Consider the following 25,094-nt stretch of genomic DNA (forward strand, 5'->3'; position numbering starts at 1 on the left):
TAGTTTTAAGAATCAGTGGCCTTTAAAGATACAGAAATCTCCTCCCGCTTCATTGTTGATGTTTTAAAACTGTGCTGAGTTACAAAGCATCGACAGCAAGATGGCAAAAAGTGTATCTTTAAAGGAATAGTTCATCCAAAAACAAAAGAAATTGTATAGATGCTCACCTCTCTAAGCTCTTTATGGTCCCAGAAAAAGACAAACAACGTCTTAAAAATCCTGTGCAGCATTTTTAAAGTGTCTCCTTGAAATCCAAATGCAACAGATTTTGATAAATTATGGTTGTGTTTGGGTACAAATAACTTTGATCAATATTTGTTATTAATCTTTTTCAAATGATATCATTTCCACTTACAAATAATCCCCTTACAAAACTAGAACCGCAACAATCACTTATAAACGAACATTAAATTCCTGTTGTGTGCACGTGAGTAAATGTTCTGTTTAGCAACAGTTTAGTTGTGTTTGGATTCCCATGAGCCTACGAATGGAAAAAGGCCAATAGATAACGCTGCACTGCAATTTTCTTGACGTTTTTCAGGCGTTTTACAGATAAGCTTTCATTTTTTGGACATGCCACTCTATAGAAAACATTTTCTGGGACTAAGTACTATATAGCATTTATATTGTTTTTTGGGTGAACTATTCCTTTAAGCTCATTTTTGCTGATTTTTTTTCTCTCTTCACATCGAGAACGACTCAATAACTGAGGGGACATACTTGAAATCTTTTTATGATAACCTGCCGGGTGTTTAAAGTTTATAAAAGATACATTTTAGGTCTTTTTGTTGATTGTTCCTTTATTTGCTGGTTGAAGTTATTGCTGTTGCTGTTCTGATAATTTAAAGGTTTTGGTTTGTTATTTAATTAGAACAGCTGCTGAAAATATTGTTGTTTTTTTTTACAGCAGCTGTCTCTTTTTTAGAGGTTGTCTATTGTTTTCCTCTAAGTTAAATTAGGGGACTGGATTCTATTTAGCTTTTGTAAATTATTTACAAATGTCATTGACAGTTTGAGAAGGATGTTTAGTCAACATATTATAATATTGTCATTTATGAAACATAGTTCATGACTGAGAGTATTTTTAATATGTAAATCGTAGAAATGATCAGAAAAGCATCCGAATGTACAGGTATAGCTCCTGCTCTTTTGTTGTTTTGCTCTGTTGCTATTTTTGGAAGTTTTGCATATAATTCATGTCTTTTGTAATAAAACAATATTTGAATAAATATTAAAGTTCACTTTTGACCTTGAAGACAGCGGTTCCTTACAGCTGTTCTGGAGCTTTCGACAACAGTACACTGCTACGTTGATTTGCACGGAAAATTCCTTTCTATCAATTTAATTTCTATGGGTTATGCATTAACCACGAATGCTTAAGTTGTTGGGATGGGAAGAGAGTTTTGCAAGATTTTTTGCCAGTTTTCGCATTTCTATAGTTACTATTCTAGACATGACCGTGTGTGATTGTGTGTAAATGATCAAAGGTGAGAATTGGAAAGTAGATGGACCGTTAAATCGTCTTTATTCACCACAACAGCCCGGTACAACGCCCGCATCACTAATGCACCAAATGGTACATCCATCTCATGCTCCATTTCGCCTTCCTTCATGAACACGACCGATAGAAACTTGAAGTCCTTTGTTTGAATGTTTTCTGGCAGAAAACTCAGACTCCTTGTAGCTAAAATTGAGCCTATGGTTACATTATTACCAAGGATGTCGGCATGATAGGCAGAGTGCCAACTCAACAACTTTCACTTTAAGTTAGGATTACCTAAAATAAGCAGTTTGGATATTGTTCTGTTATGAGGCCCCGGGTCTCTGAAAACATCTCTAAAATAATCCACCCTCCTTCCATCATCTGCGGTCTTTTATTTCACTTTACAAAAAACCTCTTGCCACACATAAAAATGAAATATCAAACATCACAGATATGACACGTGGATTTATGCAGTATCACCCTAACACAGATAAATAGGACCGATTGTACAAGGGAGATAAATGTATTTACACATGTATACACAAAAATCATACACAGAAAATCCACAATATTTGACATATTTACAACGGTCACACCGAATATAATTGTCACGGACAGCAACGGCACAATACAGAGCATTCTCAAACATTAGACTTCCATAGTGAACAAACAGGAACTCTGATTTTCTAGAATGAAATGAACTAAAGAAAAACAGGAATGGATGTACATCAAAACTAGAACAGTAAAATGCACTGGTCTTTATTACATTCACTTTGTTTTAACTCAGCTGTTGGGTCAACATATGTATTCTCATTTTTGCATTATTTCAAAAGGGAAATGTATTTAAATATACAGAATCTGCTTAGAAACTGGTGAAAATATAGAATTTTAAAGAAGATATCTTTTCTTTGATTAATCCTCCGCATGGTATAGCGACACATTCTGATTGGCAGTTGAACGAGAAACTTCTGACTGTACATGATATTGGATAACAGCTAACAACCATGCAAGTATTTGGATCAGAACGGGCGTCGACGAGGCGTTCAAAATGTACAATTGTCCTTTCTTTGAGAGCAACTAACAACATCGACACTTTTAAAGTAGCTGTGAAACGTTACAGGCGTTACAGGCCTGGGTTGTTGGCGTTCCTCATGGGTGCAAAATAATCCTGCTTATTCTATTCACTCAAGTACAAAATATTAACTAATACTGGTTTTCATGGTCCCCAGAAAATGTAATGGTAATGACGCCATGATCGTCCCCGAAGAGCTCCTCATCAGCCCAAAAAAGTGATCAAAATCAAGTCTTAAGGGTAGTTCGCTATTTACTTGGCATGTTCTGGCTCCCTAGAGGATGAACTCCCACAACCTTCCATCTTTTGCCTCCTTCATGACATTTGGTCCGTGACATAACATAACTAGAGAATGCAATATCTGGGAAAACCTACGGTGGGATTGCTGGCAGCTGCAAAGCTGAGCTGCAGTGATTCATAGAGCTAAACTGCATTGTTCGAGAAGCTGGACTGTTGCTTCATTTATCGCTGGGAGCTGAGAAGCATTGCTTGATAGATGGATGGCTGGGAGCTACGTCGACTGCGTTGATGGTTTAACTTTGTAAGAAGAGTTGGAATAATAATAGGAGAAGGCTAAAGGGGGCGAAAATACAGTGTAAGCACTGGAAGGTGTTGAAATAAGAGTTATAGTGTCAGGACTAAAGGCAGAACAAGTAGAAGTTGTTGGTCGCGGGTTTGCAAACACAACATTCAAAGTTGGCCCTGGCTCAACGAGGGAAACCCCAGCAGATTAATTCTTGTTTTTAGATAAGGTATTTGTTCTCTGCTTGCCAATAGAGTTTTGCATGAAAGATGTACTTTTGTAGGGCGACCCTGAAGTCAGCATCGCCCTGGTTCCCTCCACAAAAAGCCAACAGGATTTTTCCTTTGGATTTTGGGCCATTACAAAAAATTAATTGACTTTGAGTCGAGATGCTAACTCACTTCTGGATTTCTGGATTCATTTTTACAGAACTCTTAACTATTAGCCTCTCAAAATCTGTGCCTTCCCGTCGCTGCCTCTGCCATTTTCATAGCTTCCTTTTGGATGCGTGCTTACGATCTGGCACCTATTTTGCTACAGTTTTATAAATGTTGACAACCAGAATGGTCTTGAACACAGCAAAATAGGAAACTACAGTCGAAGGGCAGGGGAAGGGATGTCTTTTGTACTAGTCTATGAATTGTTTTTTGGGATAATCCTACTTGTTGTGCCTTTTTAAGTATACGGAGAAGGAGTTGAGGTGTCAGTCAAGTGTCTTTGTTGGAATGTGTGCGGTGTGTAAAGAAAAACTCTAATTTTCATTATAATTTGGTATGTCTCGAGTGTTTATGAAGTCTGCTGTTACCCTCTTGGGCTTTTATTTTGAAATTACAGCTTACTCCAGGGCCCCTGGACTTGGAAAATATGGATGGATGGAGCTGGTGGAACAGAGATAGTAGATGGATGGGTAACGCTGAAGCTACAGCAGGAAAGATAGATAGATGAGACGGATGACGGCGTGAAGCTGAAACTAATTGTCCGACTGAAGGACTTAATCATTTTTGCCCTTAGACCTAAATGTCTGCTCAGAATGGAAGATGCAGCATGCTTTCAATGCTGTGCCTACTATGAGGCAAACCCTTCTCACCATGATGCACATTCAAGACAGAACTGAACGTATTGACTCTGAATGCACTGCAACACAACAGAATAGTCAAAGGAACGACCACCAAAAATAGCCCTTAATGAGTTCACTTTTGAGGTTGTTGGAATCTTAAGAAACATCTCAATCACTCAAATGTTTGAAGATTTTTGCTCAAATCTACATGTTCATTAATCAAAAATAATCTAGTTGTCTGACCCTCTGAAATGGAGGTCCCCCCACCCCCCCACCCCCCCGCCCCCCCTCATCTTTGGCATGCTGAATAAAACCAAGTAGAATACAGTAGAGAGATTGGTCAAGTTGACGTAAGACCAGGGTGAGGGATCCAGACTGGAGCTCAACATCAAATGGGAAATAAACTGCACTTACGGTAAATATCACTTTGCACTTTACCTCCAAGTAAGAGTTTGCAGGTCTACAAATATCTTATTTTTTGTAACTTACACCATAACTATCAATTGTTGTATCTGTCAGTTCTGCTCCGAGACAAATATTTCAGGATATTGATGATTAAAATGCATTGTTTATCATGACATTGTCCATTTAACAGCCTTCTACCCTATGACTTCTGATCTTCCTAAGGCAACGACCAAAGGTATGTACAAAATGAATAATGTATAGAGAGCTATCCCTCAACTCTTATGTCTGCAATGAGTTAATGTGAAGAAATAAAGTTTTTGGGGCAATAAAACTCACTCATGACCAGCAAATGATGCAGATTCATGTCTTGAGTTTTAGTGGAAAGCAGATTAATGGAACAAAGATGGCAGTGAGCTGTAGCCTTTTGGTAAAGTTAGACATTAAAGTCATCCATGTGCCCCTGGTAGAACATGACATCCGGTCCTGCATGCTAATCTATTTTTGCATTACTGGCATCATCAGGGAGGGTACAGTAGAAAATAAGCAGTAAAGTACTTCTGTGGTCGTGTATCTGGCAGTTTTCTGTAATTAACATGAAGTACTTAAAAATCAGGCAGTGTTGTCAACCAGCAGCAGCTTCTTTTATGAAGCCTCACACACTGAGAGGCTGACAAATGAAAATGAGTTTTCTCTTGAAATAGTTTCATTAATATAAACTTTGACTTTTAATTTTAAAAGTTTAGTAATTAAGACTTATATGAAGCTGTTTTAGTATTTAGGAATAAGTTGAAAACAATATCAATATGAGAGTTAAGGAATGGTGTACCGATAAACTTTGGTTCAATGTTACTAGACAAGCACCGATACAGTTAACCTTTTGAGTTCAACAACAATTCTGTTTTAATGTGTTATGTATCTGTATATATATGCAGAAATGTTGTTTTTTTTAAAACATGCATCCTTACATCTTCCAAGTCCTAGTTGCAATTTTGTGCCATTTTGTAAGATATCATTCAAATGTTTGTGCAGAACTTCTCGTAGATAGCATACAAACCTGCTGATGGGAACACGTATTTACTGTAAACTCAACCTGTTGAGACGGCATTATTAAACGTATTGTTAAGCAATCTTTTGTGTAGGCTCATGATTACAGAAGTTAAGAAGGAGGTGAGATGGACAAGGTCTTATGGGTCTGTTGCATATTTTTTTGGCAAGACTGTCTTCATCAGGACTCAACTTTCTTGATCTTAACAAGCCAGCACCTGTGCCAGTATTTGGTAAAGGCTCCATGCAATCTTTAGGATTGACATACCATAGACCCCCCCCTTTTTTTAAAGGGACTTCATGGGAGACCATGTTAGCGTGGAGCTCCAGCTTCAGCTCCCTACTACCAACACATGGATGATTTCACTGCCTCCAGACTTAATGGAAACTCTGCGTTGTGAATACAGCTCTCACTGCTCCAGCTCACCCAGAGAGAGAATGAAAAATGATGCGTGCGTCGTTCCATGTTCCTGTTGGGTCCAGTCTTGAGTCCAGAACCAGTATCAGGCCCTGGGGTCCTGGCAGTGGGAGCAGTGGATCATGTCTTCAGAGTAGAGCTCCACCTGGATGGTGATGCTGTAGAAACCAAACTTGGTGTGGAGCAGATCAGTGGCCTCCTGCAGCACAGACTGAGCGTCGGCACCTTCCTCTGACAGGAAGTGAGAAGAAAACATCAAGGGGAGTCACTTTTTTACTGTAAGTTCAGTACTAAATAACAATTATCTAAGCAGCATCACATGCGGGTGCATCTCCCCATCTATAAAGGGGCTAGTAGGAGCAACTGTGTTACCCACCACGGCTGATATTCACCCGCATTTTGTGGGTGGGCAGGTGTTAATGTCAAGCCCTGATGATAATCCTAAACAGTTTGGGGCAAAAGCATGCAGTTTTTCTCCTGCATTTTGAATATTTCTGCATACTGGGGTCCGTAAACAGTGTTGAAGGTCATAAACTGTGTCTGACTGTAAAGTTGAGACTCTTGTGGAGTCAATGAGCCCAGAGTCTTCATGTGTGATGATGTCTGTCACCATAGGAGACATTTCATCGGAGTGAGAGCATTTTTTGTCTAAACTGAGCTGTTGTGTCCTCTAGGGTAATCACAGCCTCATGAGACTTTACATCCACAAACTAGAGACCGAGGGCATTCAGAGGATGGATGGACTTCCTTTTTACATTGACAATGAGGGGGGGGGGGGTTTACAGGACACAAATGCTCTCCATCCAATCGCCAAAAAATTATCTCCAAATGTCCGATGTTTTCTTAATACCAAATCACAGCATTGGTCATCTGCACTGTACTTTACGTTCTGGGTGTCTTGGTTTTGGATTTTGGGCTGATTTTTGACCACATTGAGTGAGTATGAATGGTTGTAGCACTCTTCCCGCAGCACATGGAGCTTTGTAGATCAGAGTCGTAGATGAGTATATGTGACATTACCTATGGCCAGGTGAACAGAGACAAGAGCCTGGCCCAGAGTCAGAGCCCAGAGGTGCAGACAGTGCATGGACTTCACAGCCTTCACAGACAGCAGCACCTCCTTCACTGAGTTAAACTCTATTCCTTTAGGAGAGCCTGAAAAAACAAGATACGATTCCTTTATTGTCATTTCTCAGCGATCTGCATTTATCGTGTACACTAAAGTAGGAGCAGTGCTGTGCCGCTCAAAAACAACAGGCCACATAATGAAGATAAAAGTCTGGGTGCCATGTATGTCCATGTTTGAAGCAATGATCAAATAGTTATATTCTCCTAAAGTATTGAAATTATTTAAGATGAATTGGAGGGTGGAGGGTCATCTTGAGGAAGTTCAGTGAAGTGCAAAGAGAATTTTGAAATGGGACGTCCCCAGGATGGGACCATCTGTGTCCTTGTTCTTTTTGTTCTGCATGAACATAAGAAACAAGACTGTTCAAAAAAGCAACAAGGTCTGTGCACTAATTCAGCTCCTGGTGCTGGTTTCAGTGCACTAACACACTACCGAGCCTGTGTAATGTGACGTGAGCCCTGTCATCTGCAGACATCATGGCCTTCATTAAAATAAAAAAAAATGTTTAAATCCACTCAGGAATATTGTTAATATTCTCTTTTATCCTGTTTTTCTTTACTATAAATTGCATGTATGTATTTTATTTTATTTATTCTTAAGCTCTGCTTTTTTTCACTTTTATTTATTCAATTATTTTTATTTTTGTTTCCTTTTATTTACTTTATTTTGCCTATGTTTTAATTATATGTTTTTACTCCTATCACAAATTGCTTACTATCTTTTTTAATTATTTTATAATATTTTCATCCCTATATTTTATATTTATTTATTAATTACTATTGTTTATTTTTTCAGTCCTCATACTTAATATTCATTATCACATTTTCCATCCCTGTAAATTTCGATAAACAAAACTATGAAAGAAATGCACTCATGATGCTGCACAAATGAAGTTGACCATCATGTCAAAACTTGACAGCTTGATCACGGCTGCTGCAGGCAAGAAAAACAACCGGTCATAAATGACCCTTCAGCTCATGTGCCATCTTAAAGGAACAGTTCGACATTTTATTCTAATTAATGTGTATATCCATCTGTGTTGGTGAAATCTATGGACTTTAATCTTTTGCATCTCCCTCAGGTCCATTGATATCTTTTTTTTATTCTAACTTTTAAACAAACGGTTAAACAATATTGATCTCCAGGTGAGGTACCTTCCATGAGTATCCTGAAGACGTCTCTGAGGATGGTGATGGTGGTAAAGAGGACAAAGATGGAGAACAGGAACGTACAGATGGGATCTGCGACTTTATACTCTGGCTGAAGGAGAGAAAAAGACGTCATGGAGACTTTAAAGAGAGAGTAAAGGGACATCAGATGGTGTTTTTTCACAGTCTGCAGCCATTAAAGTGCTCAGGGCAAAATGAGAAGGGAACATCTTGCATGATGATATAATATTTAACTCATATTTAACTCTATCAGAATAAGACCACACTTGGGATTGACATAGTGCTTGAAATAACCCATTAAAGTGACTGTATTTTGGTATTTAAAGATTTATTACACAATTTCCATTAAAATCCCCAAAAAACATTGCTGTTTTGATTCTAAAAATGTAAAGATGAATTGAATGTCTTCCCATTTTTTTTAGAAAAGCACCTGCAACAGTATTTAGCCCATACATTATTCAAAACTGTCAAAATTCAAGATTATTCAAATCAAGCTGCATCAAAAAGGATCGATGGATCATGTTTAGATTTTTATTAAAGCTGCAGTATCATCAATCTGACATTTCGGTCTCACCCTAACATGAATGTGATCTATATCTGACCCGAAAGTAGATGATGGTCGCTGCCACCATGACGCCGACGCTCTGCAGCAGGTCTCCCACCACATGAATGAAGGCGGCGCGGACACTCGTGTTGCTGTGGCCACCGAGGAGCGTGTGGGAGTGGCCGTGAGCGATGGGACTCTGGCCTCCCTCATCGATCTGGTGGTAGCCGCTGCCGTGGGCGTGGAAGGTGGTGGAATGATGGAGAATGTAGGCCATGCTACAGAAAGAAAGCGGTACTTTAAAAGAGAACAATTTATAAGTTTGAGTTTTTAGCGAGGGGGCATAAAATTGCCCGCTCCTCATTTGCATATAATTGAGTTCCAGGCTACTTTATGTCTATCTAAATTACAGACATCCAGCTCCACTCGCCACCTCTACAACCTCTCAGAAATCTTTTAGACTAACCGTAGTCGTTCTAAAATGAGGAGATACAGCAGCTTATTTCTCACATAAACTTTATCTGTCATATAAGAAAACTTCCTAACCAGCCGCCATGTTGGTCCGGTTTGAACTTCGTCATCGTGGTTGTAGGAGGGTGTAGATTTTCTCGATTTGTCATTGAGAAGCATTTGATAACTGCTTGTGTGTGCAATACCAGGAACCCCTCACACCATTGTGGACACCACCAGTACTACTGTGAGTGCATAGTGCACTGGACACTTCTCCCCCTCAACGGTTGCCATCTTTGCTACATAGCAGAAGCTACTTTGCCACCAACTTCTTTTCAAACTGGTGAAAATGGCGGGAGAGGAAGCTGCAGCGGTTCCAATTGAAACACCTAACAATACAAATGTGAGTTTCACGTGTTTTATTCACCAAGTACTACTATACTGGAGTTGGATAGTGAGAAAGCAAGTCTAAGATATTTAGGTGGTGACAACAGGTGGTGGTAATGCTACGTCCGTTTGCAATTCACCATTAAAAGTAGAAGAGGAAGAAGCGTTTACGGCCTTTTGAAACAACACGAGTACACGGCGCACCACATGGAAGTGTAGGAAGCATCTGTTCTCCGACACAGCAAACAAAATTAGAAATGAAATAGTGGAAAGTAAAACGTGGATGCCACCGACAAAAAGCAAAAATGTGGCCAAGACATTTTAAAATGCACAAAAAAACTGATATTTTGGTTTAAATTTCTAAGAATGCATTCTTTCCTTTTAATTATTTTTTCATCAGACATAAGACATTTTGAGGAATGTTTAATTAACTGACGGTCCAGAGACCTTAAAAGTATTATTGATAATACGTAGTATAATGTTTAAGCCCATTATGCTGAGAACTACTCACATTATATTGACGATGACGGCACACCCAGAGGTCACTAACATTACATGACCATCAATCTCATAGTCGTTGCGTACGATCCTCTCAATGGCTAAATAGACCAGAGCGCCTGTAACGATCCAGATGGAAATGACTGAGATGAATGCCCCGAGGATCTCTGTGGAGAGAAGAGAAGAGAGGCGGCTCTCTTAATGACTTTATAGTTTTACAGTTCATCACTCTCTACACGTCTCTGTCTGAGTGGACATGAAGTTAAATAACAGACTACATCCCTCAGAGGCAAAGCTTCCAACACCAGACTAGTGTCAGACACTCACAACAGAGACTCATAGGCTTGAATGCAACTTATAATGCTTCCACGCCGTCAATAGCTTTGTCATTATGTTTTTGGGCAACGGTTCTCATCAACAGGTTTGTATGATATCGTAGTGTAAATATAAATAAATATATTAACACTGTGAAACGGCGATCAGAAGTGGGCCACGGTGGTGTTTGGAAAGTAAGACTTGTAAACATTTTTAATCAAATGATAAATTCTATTATCACTGGCAAACCAGTAGTTTTCTCTCAGACCTCTTGTTTACAATATACTGAGAAGTTATTCTGAAATTTCTGCCCAGTGATGCCTACCGCAGGTTTAAGGAAAGAAAAATTGTTCAGCAATCCATCCAAACATACGTTCATCCTCCTCTTTCCTTACTCCATCCTTTCACTCAGCGTGTCTGATCTCTCGTCCTGACCTGATCTGTGCCAACCAAAGGTCATGGTTTTGGTGGGCGGTCTGGAGGAGATCCACAGGGAGAACAGGCTCACCATCATGCTGCCAAAATCCGTCAAGAGGTGGGCCGCATCCGTCATGATGGCCAAGCTGTGGGCCAGGTAGCCTCCTGCAGGAAATAAGAATATTACTGTTAGCCTTACTCATCATCCTGACCAATCCTGAGACTAAAACTACTCCTGCACTTTCAGCTGAATCTTTGTATGGAAGACAATAACCGTGACAGGCATGGATGTATTGCTGAACGGGTCTGCCGGGCACAGGCCCAGGTGCCCAATGTGACAGAGCCCAGCTGGTCTTTGTCTCTAAAATGTCACTGGAAGAGATGGTAAAAAAATACAGAGATGCAAATCAACAGCAAAGAGACTCACAATGACCACAAAGAGACACAAAATGAGTATAAAGAGACAAGATATCCACAAAGAGACACAAAACGACCACAAAGGGACACAATGACCACAAAGAGTCAAAAAAAAACCACAAAGAGACACTAAATGACTATAAACAGACAAAATATCCACAGAGAGACAAAAAACGACCACAAAGAGACACAAAATGACTATAAAGAGACAAAACACAGCCACAAAGAGACAAAAAACATCCACAAAGAGACACAAAATGAATATAAAGAGACACAAAATGACTATAAAGAAATAAAAATTACCACAAAGAGACACAAAATGACCACAAAAAGAGTCTAAACAACTATAAAGTGTGTCTGTGTGCCCAGGGGCCCATATCGCCCCATAATTTGGCAATGGTTACTAGTAAAGTAGGTTAAAAATTAAAGAACCTTAGCACTTTGTTTCCCTAGGCTGGGTAAATCTTTTCCAGATGCACACAATTTAAGGCAAGAAAGCGAGAGTAAAAACTTGCTGACAAGGAGTTGTGTCACCAACTGTAAAAACATTTAATTACATCTATGTGAGCCGTTTAAAGGTCGATCAAATCTGTAAGTTATTGCAGCTACAAACTGTGGTATATATTGATACTTAGATCCTCTTTAATGGTATAAGAGACGTGATATTTTATATCGTCAACATCTGGGCAAACAGCCAATAACCTTGAGCCACTGTTTTATATTCTTGGCACTTTGTAGTTTCTTTGTTTCAGAGAACGTGAACCACTGCAACCCTGTATCCTCTGTATCTTCCCGTTTCAAACATATGGACTTCATAAAATATGGACGTAGTCTCTTTGACGTCACCTACAGGTTTCTGAAGAGCCAATCAGCATCCTTTGACGAGCTACTGGCAGCTACGGGTGTGGTTTAGGTGTGTGTACTGAGCGACCGTTTGTTCCAGACAACAATGGCGGCTCCTCTAAAGGTTAGCGTAGATGCTGCAATTGCATCAGTTTTATCAACTGGAGAATGTCTCTTCATTGAAAGAAGAGAAAAGAGCAGCACTGAAGAAGAATCATCCAATCACCTGCCAGGTATGCTTTCAAAGTTCCTGTCCTGTTTTCAATGACGCCATTTGTTCAAAATCTGTTCACACGTTTTCTTTCTCTGTTTTGTAGGATTTTTCAGCAAGAACATGCTAGTCATTTTTGATTAGCATGTACATTCCTCAATGTAACACACCAAAATTGATGTTATTTAGAAGGTGGGGTCTTTACAAATGGACAAAATTGAAACAGTAAGCACAGGAAACTTTATCATGTCACACAATGTCCTCAAAACATCTGTTTATATCTCAAATGTTGACTTACAGGCTGATAAAAGCTTAAAATTGCTGTGCGCTCGCTCAAAAGTTTTGTCATTAACGACATTCCATACCACCAACGTGTTTCTCTGATGTCTGATGTAAACTCTGCAAATCCAGACACACTAAACAACTATCACTTATGTGCCAGTGGAAAACACTTTCCTGGAGATCCCAAAAACTTTTCTCTGAAAGATTGTGGACAGCTATTACTCCGCTCACTGGCCACTGGGGGAAGACTGTCAGCACCACTAAAGATTTTTCTGGGAATAAGAAGTCTGCAGCAGCAATGCTTGAATCAGTAAGTCATCCTGGAAATCACAGGTCTGTCCAACTGACAAAGAAGCGTGGATGTCATCGACTCTCTTTTAGATGGAAAAAGAAGCTAGTTTGTATCTTTTTGAAGTCAAATGTCTGCCTTTTAAACTCTATTTTTGCCGTTAATTGAATTTCCTCTTTTATAAGTTCACTTAAGTACAAAAAATGGACAAATTCATTGCACACATCATACAGTAGTAGTATAGTAGTATCCAATAATAATAATACATATCGTTTTTTACCCTTTATTATTATTATTTTTATTTTTTTCCGTCCCATTCTTGTGAACGTGATATCTTAGGAACCCCTGGAGGGATTTTCTTCAAATGGGGCGCAAACCTCCTCTTGGATTTAAGGATGAACTTTTGAAGGTCAAGGTCACTGTGTGTGTGTGTTATAATGTGTGTAAATCAGGACAACATTTCAAACAAATGTCTAAACAGGATAAAAGTGATGACATTTTATATCCAAAAAGTCAATTTCACTGTGACATCATAATGTTTCTGTCCATTATTCAACATCATAACTCAGGAACAGAAAGAGAGGCATTTGGTCAGATACGGATTGGTTATTACTTATTATTAAATGGTTATCTATAAACAGATTCTGCATTTAAGCAAAATTTCTGTTTGTGGTCTGACTAGGATTCACTGATCATGTTTGATCAGGCTTTGGCTGTGTGCATAAGAACAGTCTGTGAGAAACAAAAGAGGCGGAACGAATTGTGTATTTTCAGATGACGACTAAGCGTTTCATTCGCTTCTCTTATCATTTATCTGTATTTATGTGCGGATAGCTGTAATAAACAATGCCTGCCACCTGGAAAAGGAAGTCTTGGACCGGATATCCGCTGTCAAATGCAAATACAAATGTCTGACCTTCTGCTCTCTTTCATCCCTGAAGTTTGATCTTCCAAATGTTTACCTATGACCTCTCCGATCATGAAGACGAGGCACACTGCTGAGGCGATGTAGAGCTTCTTCCTGGCCAGCAGCCTGTCCCCGCTCTCCTCACACACCGAGGCTTTGGTGCCGTGGCAGTGGGCGCCTACGGGACGCTTCAGCTCGATGGCACCGGCAACGCCTCCATTCTTGAAGGGGAAGTCGGGATATTGCTCTTTGGATTCTGGAAAGGAGCTGCGGGGATACAGAAAGGTATGTTGATGTGTATGTTTTCTAAAGCTCCTATGTTTAGGATTTTGACGTGTGGTGACTCCAAGTGGGACTATAGAATAAAAAGTAAACTCATAGACGACCACTCCTTTTCAAGCACTTGTCTTTTTTTGTAACCAATAAAACCTTAAACCATCAAAACAATATCAAAGGCACTAAATGTTCACAAATAGTGAAGTAAGTTTTCTTGAAGAAGCGAGATGGACTAGTTTCTACAGAAGTAAACGGCAACAAACTCTTTGGGAGACCTTCTATTGACTTCAAAGTCTGTGGATTATTCAGATTAATGGCACATTGTTGCTCAGAGGAAAAGATCCTCTAATTTTGGATTGACCTGTATTTAAACAATACTCTGGTCGAGAAGATTTCCCTTCTACAGCATATTGGCATTGGATTGTTTGTTCACCCTGTAACAGCCTGGGTTGATACACTGTATATAAGGCATTGAGTGAATTGATTTGAAGGAGTAAATGTTGCTGTGAAGAGCTTAGTGGAAACAGATCTTCTCCTGACAAAGTGGATTACAATCAATGTTTGCTTATGTGGAAGAATGGCGAGATGGGATCATCCAGTGAACACAAAACAGGTGAAATCAATTAAATGCTGACAGTGAGGTGAGGCACGTGGATGAAAACAGACTCCTCCATTTATACATTTTTACAACACAAACTGCTTATCGCCAACCTTAAGACCTCGAGGGAGGATTTTGACATCTAATGGAGGAGTCTGGGGGTTAGTTTTAGAGACTTTGTTTCCTGCATTCTGGTGACTTTGAATGAAAACAACAAAATAACAGCTCAACATGTCTGTACCAAATTCTACGAAAACTTATGCACAGACACACTGATGGACCATAGGACCGAACCGGAAATCAAAGACTCTTAACCCGGAAGTGCAACAATGCACAAAAAACACCGACCGATTTTAGCCAACGAAAGTTGGCGGTTGGGGTGAGGCATGAAAAACACTTGGTTAGGATTAGTAAAAAGGCCGTGGATTGGTTTAGTATGGACAGGAATTAAACTCCCCTCCCATGGCTTAAAATTCTGTGTTTCAGGACCCAAAAACCACCCCAACCTGCGTCCTTACACGGCGGCTCGCTGTCTTCTACTACTCCACATGCTTTCAGTACAGGGAATACGCACACAATAAATAGGTGGAGCACAAATTACTGCGCATTACTTTTCGTTGTATGTTATTTTTTGTATGTCCGAAAACTGAGAACAGCCTGAAATAATAACTACACTGAAACAGCAGTTTACGTTAAATACCTTTACTGTTAGTTCTAGGTTAAAAAAAAACACATAGTAAACTTATATTCGCCAGTTTTCATTTATTTTTTAGTTTCATTCAGCAAATCTAAAAACTGTAGTTACAAACTTGACAGAAAAAAACAAACTTGACTTTTAGCTTCTGAAATAAACAATGAAAGCAGCTCTGTTCATGTCATTGTCTTAGACTTGTTTACTTTGTTTCCTCTTTCATTTTTATCACACTCCCCTTGTGTCATGTCTTGTTTATCTTCCTGTCTTTGTGTTTTCTCAGCTGTTTTCCTCCATATCTGTGTTTTAGCGGTTTGTTAGTTCCTTTTGTTTTTTCTGTTTAGTTCCGGTGTAGTTTTTATCTGCTTTGATTTGCTTTCACTTTGTATCCGTGTTCCTGTAAACCTGTTTTGTGTCTACCCTCGCATCAGTATGTCTCGCTGTATTCCTGTTTCCTACCCTCTCCAGCTGTAACGTAAGAGAATGTAATTAATATTTACCACATTAGTGATGTATTAGTTCACACGCTCCCAGCCACAAACCATCCTCTGATTAATGTGCATCACTACTGTAGTGTGAAGTCTCAGAAACTGAAAAAAAAGGTGTGAAAATGTTTCATAAATCGAGAGAAATACCTGAGAACTGTGATCCGCGGGAGGGAACCGGTAGAGAGTGATGAAAAATGTGGGTCTTGGGAGTGTTTAGCAAGTATGCATTGATGTTACATTTTGCTATTTACACAGGAAATGGATTTCCAATTCCACTCATCAATTCAGTGCAGGGGCGTAAGTAAGCCTGTTTACATGGGGCGACTGCTCCAACCACTGTGCCACCGGCTGCCCCGCAATTGATTCAGTTTGCCACTTCAGAAATACACCTGTATGAAGAAGAACCTGTGTTATACTAAAAACTGTGTATATATGCCCTCAAAAAGGCCAACCTATGTCATGGTTTTCTTTTTTTGTAAAATAATCAGTAGTAATCTATAATTTTTGTTAGATGTTGAAGCTCTCTTCTGTCTCATTGTGTGCTACGGGCTTCATTTTACTACCATCTCTTGCTCTTATATCAAATAGGACTGCACTCTTGAGGATATTGTCTTTTGTTGATGTCAGCAGTCATTTCAGCACCACAGGGAAAGAGACAGCTCCTCTGCTCTCAGGCGCTGATGCTCGTTTCCACATTTCAGCACTTTGAGTGTCAGAGCTGCCCATGGCTCTTTACTTACCCAAGTACAACAGTGCCTCAGTAACTCATTTGACTGTAAAATCCAACACATTGTTGGTAAAGTATATATATACGCCTAATATGTGTGCTTCATAACTCGTGCACTGAAACCTCTCGTAATTACTTCTCGTAAATGCTAATGCTGGCAATGATAATGCTTACATGCTGATGTTTACCATGTTCACTATGTTGCTATTTAGCACCGAGCTAAAGGGATATCTTATTTTTGCAGGTATTTGGTTTTACTACTGGTAATACAGGTGTTTTTCTAATACTGGTCACATTATATATATTTTGAGATTATGTTTTGGGAATTGAATGCCTTTTATTTGATGGTGACCGTGGAGAGAGACAGAAAATGTGGGGAAAGAGAATAGAGTAGCAAATCGCCCAGCCAGCCAGGAATCAAAACAGGGACTCACACACTTTAAAATGTTGACGAGTACTTCTGCAAAGTCATTTTAGTTTTCTGCAGTGGTTCAAGAGCAGTCTCTGTTCCTTTTACTACTACTACTATTACTAATCCTGCTACTAGAACTGATAGTAATGATAATATTCAGGTTAATAGGCAAATTAAATTAATTTGAGAATTACACATGTAGATAACTTCAACTGGATATTAATCATGGGAACAAAACAAAATACTGACTTCTCCACTACACACACACACACACACACACACACACATAGAAGCAGACACACACACACACACACACACACACATAGAAACAGACACACACACTCCCAGGTTGCCGTTCTTGCCATGTGCAGTGAGGGGGGAGCTGCGATGATGTGACTAATGAGGTGGAAGAAAACTAATTTGGGCTCACTTGAGATAACCACACACACACACACACACACACACACACACACACACACACACACACACACACACACACACACACACACACACACACACACACACAGACACACACACACACAGACACACACACAAACACACACACACACACACACACACACACACACACACACACACACACACCTTATGTCACACACTTCACATGGGAGATTGCCAGTGTTCCATGATTAGCCTTCATCACACACAAACACACACGCGCATACACATTCACGTCCTCGGGGATGTCCAAGCTGAAAAGAATCAGCCAAGTGTAAAACAGATTCTGTTCAATTATACCACTGGGACATAAGAGCAAATACTAGCACACACACACACACACGCACGCACACACGCACACACACACACGCAAGCACAAACACACACACACACACGCAAGCACACACACAGACACACACACACACACACACACACACACACACACACACACACACACACACACATAAATACAACACATATACACACTGGAGCGCCTTATGTTCAAATGTGGCCATGTTCATTTTGCCGATAAAACAATCTAGGGTCTCTGTGTCACCACTCGGACACTGTTTGCTGTCATCGGCCCTATTATGACACGTCCCGTCTGACGCAGTTTCCAGGCTTTCTGTGGTGCTTTTTCCTGGCCGATTAAGTTCAAGTAAATACATTTACACACATCTTAGAATCTACTAGCGAATTTTCATATATTTCCATGGCTGTCTAATTGGTAAAAGTGACTTTAACGTTGAACGTTTTGGTGAAAAAATGGATGTGGACAGTACGTATGTTAGATGGTCATGGTTTGAGAACAATTGCTTCATAATGTTTTTACTTCTGAGTCCATTTCGGCAACATGCATCCTGTTCCATCACGTTTGTTTGGCCTGCTACATTACTTTCTCAAAAATAACAACACTGAGGACGTTAGGAAATAATAGAGTTCATCTGTTAGTCAATACCCTACAGGGCAGGTGTACAGTGTTGACACTCCTGAGGGAATATTCAGTGATCTGTGAAATGATATAACATGAAGAGATGTCAGAGAGCTGTCCACTGAAACAATAACCATCCAGCATTTGATGACGGCTGCAGTCTGCTCAATCGGATCACATCGCTGTGCAATATTTGATATAACTGGCATGATAATACCTGAAGAGAGGATTGCTGCAGGGCATTAATGAACTCTGTTTTGTCTTTTGAGGGATACATTAAGTATTGGTCCACTTGCCAAAGTGACGACAATAATCATCTCTTATACGTAACTGTCAGCTGTTACTATTTCTGTAACTTTGTACATATATGCTCTATATATTGTCTTGTGTTTCTTTTATATCTTTTCTTTAAGCAATAGTGTACTTTTTTTGCGAAGATGGATACCATCTATCTGTACGGTCAATATAAAACTAAAGCCAGCAGCTGCTTAGCTTAGCACAAAGACTAGAAACAGGAGGAAACAGCTCGCCTTACACTATCCAACGGTAGCAAAATGTGCTGACTTTAAAGCCCACTAAAGCTCAAAACAAGTTACATTTATCTTAAATACATTAGGATTCAAGTTATGAGCAGAAAACCAGGCTGGTTTTCTAAATCCATCAATGGCCTGACTGGGTTCACTGGTGTGTTATCAGGGGAATTTTCTGGAAGCTGCAGCAGCCGTGACAGACCCAACCTCTCCAACAGACACCCATTAACCCTCAGCCAATTATGCTGCCTTCATTTGCTGCCAGAAATATCAGAATTACCAGTGAGTAAATGAGCCAACAAATAGGCTGTGGTAGATACAGCTGAGTAACATCATAAAGACACAGTATTTAATTGGTAAGTGTGAGGAACATGAAAATGTTGATATTTTTTTCCTGTATTTAACAGTTTTAATTGAGTGTTTTCATGATACAACAACAGCTGCCACATCGATTATATCCGCTTTAATTGGGGGGGTTAAGGTTGGCTGGTGGGTAAGAATTGGTTTAAAGGTCCCATATTGTAAAACGTCAGATTTCAACATCTTAATACGATTATAATGCAGGTCCAGGTGCTTACTTATAAATACTGTGAAAATCAAGAGAAAGGCACACAGCTGTATTCAGAAACTGTGCCTTTAAACAAGCCTTCAGGACTTCTTGTAGTATTCTGATGTCACAACTATACAATATATATATATATACAGTGTATAGGTAGAGAGTGATGCTACAGTGCTGTTACAGTCATTCACCGGCTGCAGTGAGGGTGCAGAGACGCAGAGAGCGCAGATAGAGAAGACCCAGAAATGCTGACCAATAAGAGCAGACTGGGCTTTTTCAGACACTTAAACGAAGCGTTTGAGACAGAGGGTGAATACAGGTATATTCAGACAGGCAGGATGAGAAGAATAATGTGTCTTTTGAACTTTAAAGCATGTAAACATGTTCTAACAGAAACCTCAAATCCAAATATGAACCTGAAAATGAGCAGAATGGGACCTTTACGTTCATGTGAGACCAAAACATTTATTTTTGTATATTCATGAATTCCTCATGGGTTGTTTTTCTTGGCCGATGACATCAGGTTACATAACAGACTGTTTGGGATGTTACACTTTGGGGTTTTTTTGGAGAAAAAAGGTTTGTTTTACAAAAGGCTCATGAGTTGTCACTAATTCATTTATTGATGGTTAATAGATTATTCACTAATTCCTTATATATTAGTTTTATGCCATAAATCAAAACAATTTGGGGTTGCCACGTTGTTGCGGGTGTAAAATGTGTCTTTTTTAAGTGAGCAACAAATAGGTGACTAATCAAGCAACAGTCAACAATCAAATCAATTTCAACCTTTCGTTTACTGATAATAACCCAATTGATAAATCATTTAGGTTATTATTCAAGGCAAAAATTGCCCAAACTCTCCTTCTCCAGCTTCTCTAACATAAAATTTTTTCTTTCTTTTCTGTGATAGTCAACTGAATATCTTTAGGTTTGGGGTAAAACTGGACATTTTAAGGTGTCACCTTGGTCTCATGGAACTTGGGATGAGCATTTTTCCCCTTAAATTTATTGTATAATCAAGAAAAATGACTAGAAGATGAATTAATAAAGACAAATAATCAGCCCCCTTTAGCTCGTTATGATCATTGAGACTCAGTCGAGTGACCGGTCGACCATTGACGAGCATCTGGACAGACTTGATAAGATCTGTAAACGCAGGCTTGATGGATTTATGAGAACTCTTTATTAATGACCTGTTAACATCTATAATATGACTTGACAAAGAGAAACTTCTGAATTTATTAATGATTAATCACGTTGCTATGGCTGCAACCAGGGGCGGAGCTAGACTCTAAAGCTCAGAGGAGGGGCGGGGGGGGGGGGGGGCATTCTTGAGGGGCCCTTCTGATGTAACTGTAAATGCAACTAACAATTGTTTTTATTATCACTTAATCTTGCACTGTACTCGATATTCGCAACATTAATTTAGCAGTAAACAGCTATTTTCTATGTACAGATGTTTAATGTTTCCAGTAGAGTACCTTTTAATTAATCAACTGATGTTTTTTTTCTGTAAAGATTTTAGAAAATAGAGAGAAATGACGATTAAAGCTTACCAGAGCAACAAATCCTCACAGTTAAGCTGCATTTTTGCTAAAAAAAAAAAAAATAAGAAAAAAAAAGAAAGAAAGACTGAAACGATTAAAAATGTAACAAAAAGGAGCTGTAAGTTTCCAATGAATTGTCTATTGATTGGCTGATTATTTCAGCTCTGCCCTTTTTGACTCTGAAGGACTCTTAAGCCAAATGGACTTCATCACAACCTGCATATTAACGGCCCATCACTGATCTAAAAAGCGTTAATAAATACATGCTATAAATCTATTTTCAAGGATGTCTCATGGTACCGAAAAATCGTGTCAACTGTTTTATGGATTATGCTCTTATATATGTTGGGCCTAAACGTGAACAAGGAGTGATGTCAGTCAAACCACTTTACTGTCAGCTGGGAAACACACACACACACACACACACACACACACACACACACACACACACACACACACACACACACACACACACACATACACACACACACACATATACACACACACACGCACACGCGCACACACACACACACACACACACACACACACACACACACATATACACACACACACACACACACACACACACACACACACACACACACACACAGGATGCAAATGGTGCATGAAATTCCAAATGTGATGCCATATGCACATCTCTCTCACAAGCCCGCCGTAATAGACACACACACTCTCAATAATAAGGATGTCTATAAATGATTTCTGATCCTGGTGATCGGGTTTTTCAGAGGCCGACATGTCTGCAGCAACATCCTGATAGTAATGTAAATGATCGGATTCCCCCCTCGTCGCTCTCGTGCTCATAAAGCGTCCCATTCGCTGTCAGTTCACATCTTTATGCCGTGGTTGATTGGCTCTAAAAAAGTGGGGAACAGCTTATGCGTGTGTGTGAAAGAGTTTATCAAAGGGATCAATTCACTGCAAAACATGTATTGATTAGATGAACACGGACGCATCAACAGGCCTGCTGATGATCGGCCTATGGGAACGTTTATAATAACTTCCCCTCAATTATATTTCATTTTTCTCACGCATAGGCCGATATTTCCAGTTTGAAATGATGGTGAGAGGGAGGTGAGAGGGATGTTGAAACGCAGCAGCTGCTTTCATTTTGCACAAACAAACAAACAAACCTGGGGGGATCTGTTGCAGAATGTTTGCCGCACCTTTTCTTGTGCAGAAATAACAATAGTATTTATTTACGTATTTATTTGCCATATTTGGTGACGAACACTCTGCAGGATCATATTTCATTATTCGTTTTTTTCTTGTTGCATTTGATATCATTATTTTTTAATTCAAACTTTATGAAAAATAGTTCAATTTTAATATGATTTGTATTATCATAGCTCATAAAAGAACACGTGTTATTTGGTATTTATTATAAATTCTTATGGGTTTTTCTTTATCTATAAAATGAATCAGACTGCTGACAGTTCCTTTTCTCGAAAGGACATACCGTTTTAATAATTTTAAGTGTATATGTTATGGCATTATATTATATATTATATTATACGTTTATTTTTTGAGTGTATTCCTTTCTAAATGTCTTTGCCAAATATTTCCTCACATAAATTCAATAAACCCCTGGCTTTATTTGTGGTGCCTTCACGTACAGGTACAAACACCTCCCTGCATTTACTGTGTTATTAATCTCCGTGCTCTCCTCTGTCTTTCCGTCCCCACGCAGACTGGACGTGCAGGGGAGCTGCCTCTCGCCTCTCTAATGACAGATGATGAGTTTTTAGCATTGCTCAGTGAACTGGCCCCGGGGCCATTTGTCACAGGCTGTCCAGAAACAAGCCAAGCATGGAAATGAATTTGTTCATTCACATAAAACAGCCTGCAAGAGCGGCAGTCTGCTTAACATGCACCACGGTAACAACTGTGCTCACACACACACACACACACACACACACACACACACACACACACACACACACACACACACACACACACACACACACACACAAAAACGAACACACACACACACACACACACACACACACACACACACACACACACACACACAAAAACGAACGCACACACACACACACACACACACACACACACACACACACACACACACACGAGCTGTACACCATAAAGAGAAACAAGAACACGGGACTGTTCCTGCAGAAAATATTCACTTTTGATTTTAACAGACTTGTTATTGCCCACTTCCTTTAAATCGATTACATTGCATGTCCAATTTAACTTATATCAAGGTATTCCCACACGCAGCATCATTCAGTGTTATCATTCTTTATTCTTCATGCAGCTGCAGTCAAGTGAAACCCACCTTTGTAGTTTTAGAGAGTACATTTTCGCACTCTTCTCGTGTATCAGTTGAGATTTTTCCGAATTGGCGGCGTTATTATCCATTTATTCAGCCTGCAGCCGGTCAGTGTCCAGTCTGAGATGAAATAATAAATACAAAATAAATACAAGGCAGCTCAAATGTGATTTTTTTCTTTTCTGCTGCTGTTTCTGAGGATGCTGCAGGAGTTGCCGGTGAGAATTGACAGGTCCGATTCCCTGATCTTCCTTCACTCGACGCGGGTAAAAGTCAACCGAGTGCACATTTCTGTGAGCAGCGAGACTTCAGAGCAAACGGATAAATTCCTTCATTGCGGTTGTTTAGAGGGCAGGAGGAGGAAACCACATGCGGACTTTTCTGAGGGAGGTTTTTAATTTGGAGTTGTAGCCTCGAACATTCAGCAGCAGCAGCAGCAGCAGCGGTATAAAGCACACAGCACTCAACACTGCAGCTGCTGTTAGTGGACAGGACAGTCACCTACAGTGAAGCCTGACTGATCACCTGCTTTATACATGCAGGACCTATTTTTTTGGCCTATTTACAAGAATTCAATCATTAGTTAAAATGTCAATAAACATATATGCCTTCGATTTCCCGCACTCTTAGTGAGGATGTGCAGATATTTTTGTAAATGAATGAAGACCTCTAATTATACACACGTGCCACTGTACATTAATGTGTTATTAATTCAGCTTGGTATAGTGGTGTAAAAGTAGATTTATGAAAAGATGTAAAGCAAAAAATATTAATGATTATCGCAGAAGAAGAAAAGAAAAATATAGGCAATGTTATTTGTCTGAAAATATTTCAAATATATATGTATTAGGCTAATATCAGGCTAAATAATGACCCTCAAACTAGAATCCTGAACTGATTATGGGCTATTTCAATGTATTTCTTTATGTTAATAACTATTGATCTGTGTCAGATTAAAGAACATGCCTAAACAGATTTATGACCATCTCAAATGATAAAAGATATTTCCACAGCTATGCAGCCAACAAACGGTACTAAAATAGGCCCATTATGTCTAAAAAAAAATGCACATAAAATAAGGTATTGCTACAGAATCGTATATTGGTGTCAGTCTAGAGAGAGTGGTTTAAAAACGCATCTTTATTTAGTGATGGAGATAACATCTAGGCTAAAATCTTTCACCCTTTCAACAATGATGCCTCACTCACTCTGAATTATGGCTTTAACTGAACAAAGACCAAGATGTGACCAAGAAGTCCACAGTTGGTTGTTGACTAAATTTACAACATGATGTATTATAAGATATAACAGTATAATACAATACGGGGTTAGTTGTATGGATTTGCGGCTCTGGATGTCTTTGGTCATCATTCATGACTGCCGCGCAAATGGTGCGTTCAGAGTCCGGTCGGACAGTTTTAAACTCGGTCAATCTCAATCAGATTTCGTGGTTTATAACCTATGTTTATAACACTTCTTTGAGATGTAAAATCACTTGCTATTTGTCAGCCATCTATTTTCAATCACATGCACAAAAACATTGAGCTCTTTGGCTTGTTAATGGCATGCACACTTAATTAAGCGGATGAAGATGAGATGAGATGAGATGAGATGAGACACTTAATTGCCATGTGCTGACTTATGCAGTGCTAATACTCTTCTGTCCTAATATAATTTAAATCTAAAACGAAGTAATCTA

General features: G+C 39.3%; 1 protein-coding gene across 1 annotated transcript; it reads right to left on the minus strand.

Annotated features, from left to right (window-relative positions):
• Window positions 1-6,087: 6,087 nt before the first annotated feature.
• slc30a2 (solute carrier family 30 member 2) lies at window positions 6,088-23,484 on the minus strand (the record flags this gene model as incomplete). Its single annotated transcript, XM_083934557.1, has 8 exons — window positions 6,088-6,233; window positions 7,023-7,157; window positions 8,286-8,391; window positions 8,903-9,122; window positions 10,193-10,346; window positions 10,930-11,076; window positions 13,916-14,127; window positions 23,402-23,484. 8 exons carry the CDS (start codon window positions 23,482-23,484, stop codon window positions 6,088-6,090), a joined length of 1,203 nt encoding a protein of 400 aa, XP_083790683.1.
• Between the last annotated feature and the right edge of the window lie 1,610 nt (window positions 23,485-25,094).

This window comes from Echiichthys vipera, assembly GCF_963691815.1.
Source record: "Echiichthys vipera genome assembly, chromosome: 19".
NCBI classification, from domain to species: Eukaryota; Metazoa; Chordata; class Actinopteri; order Perciformes; family Trachinidae; genus Echiichthys; species Echiichthys vipera.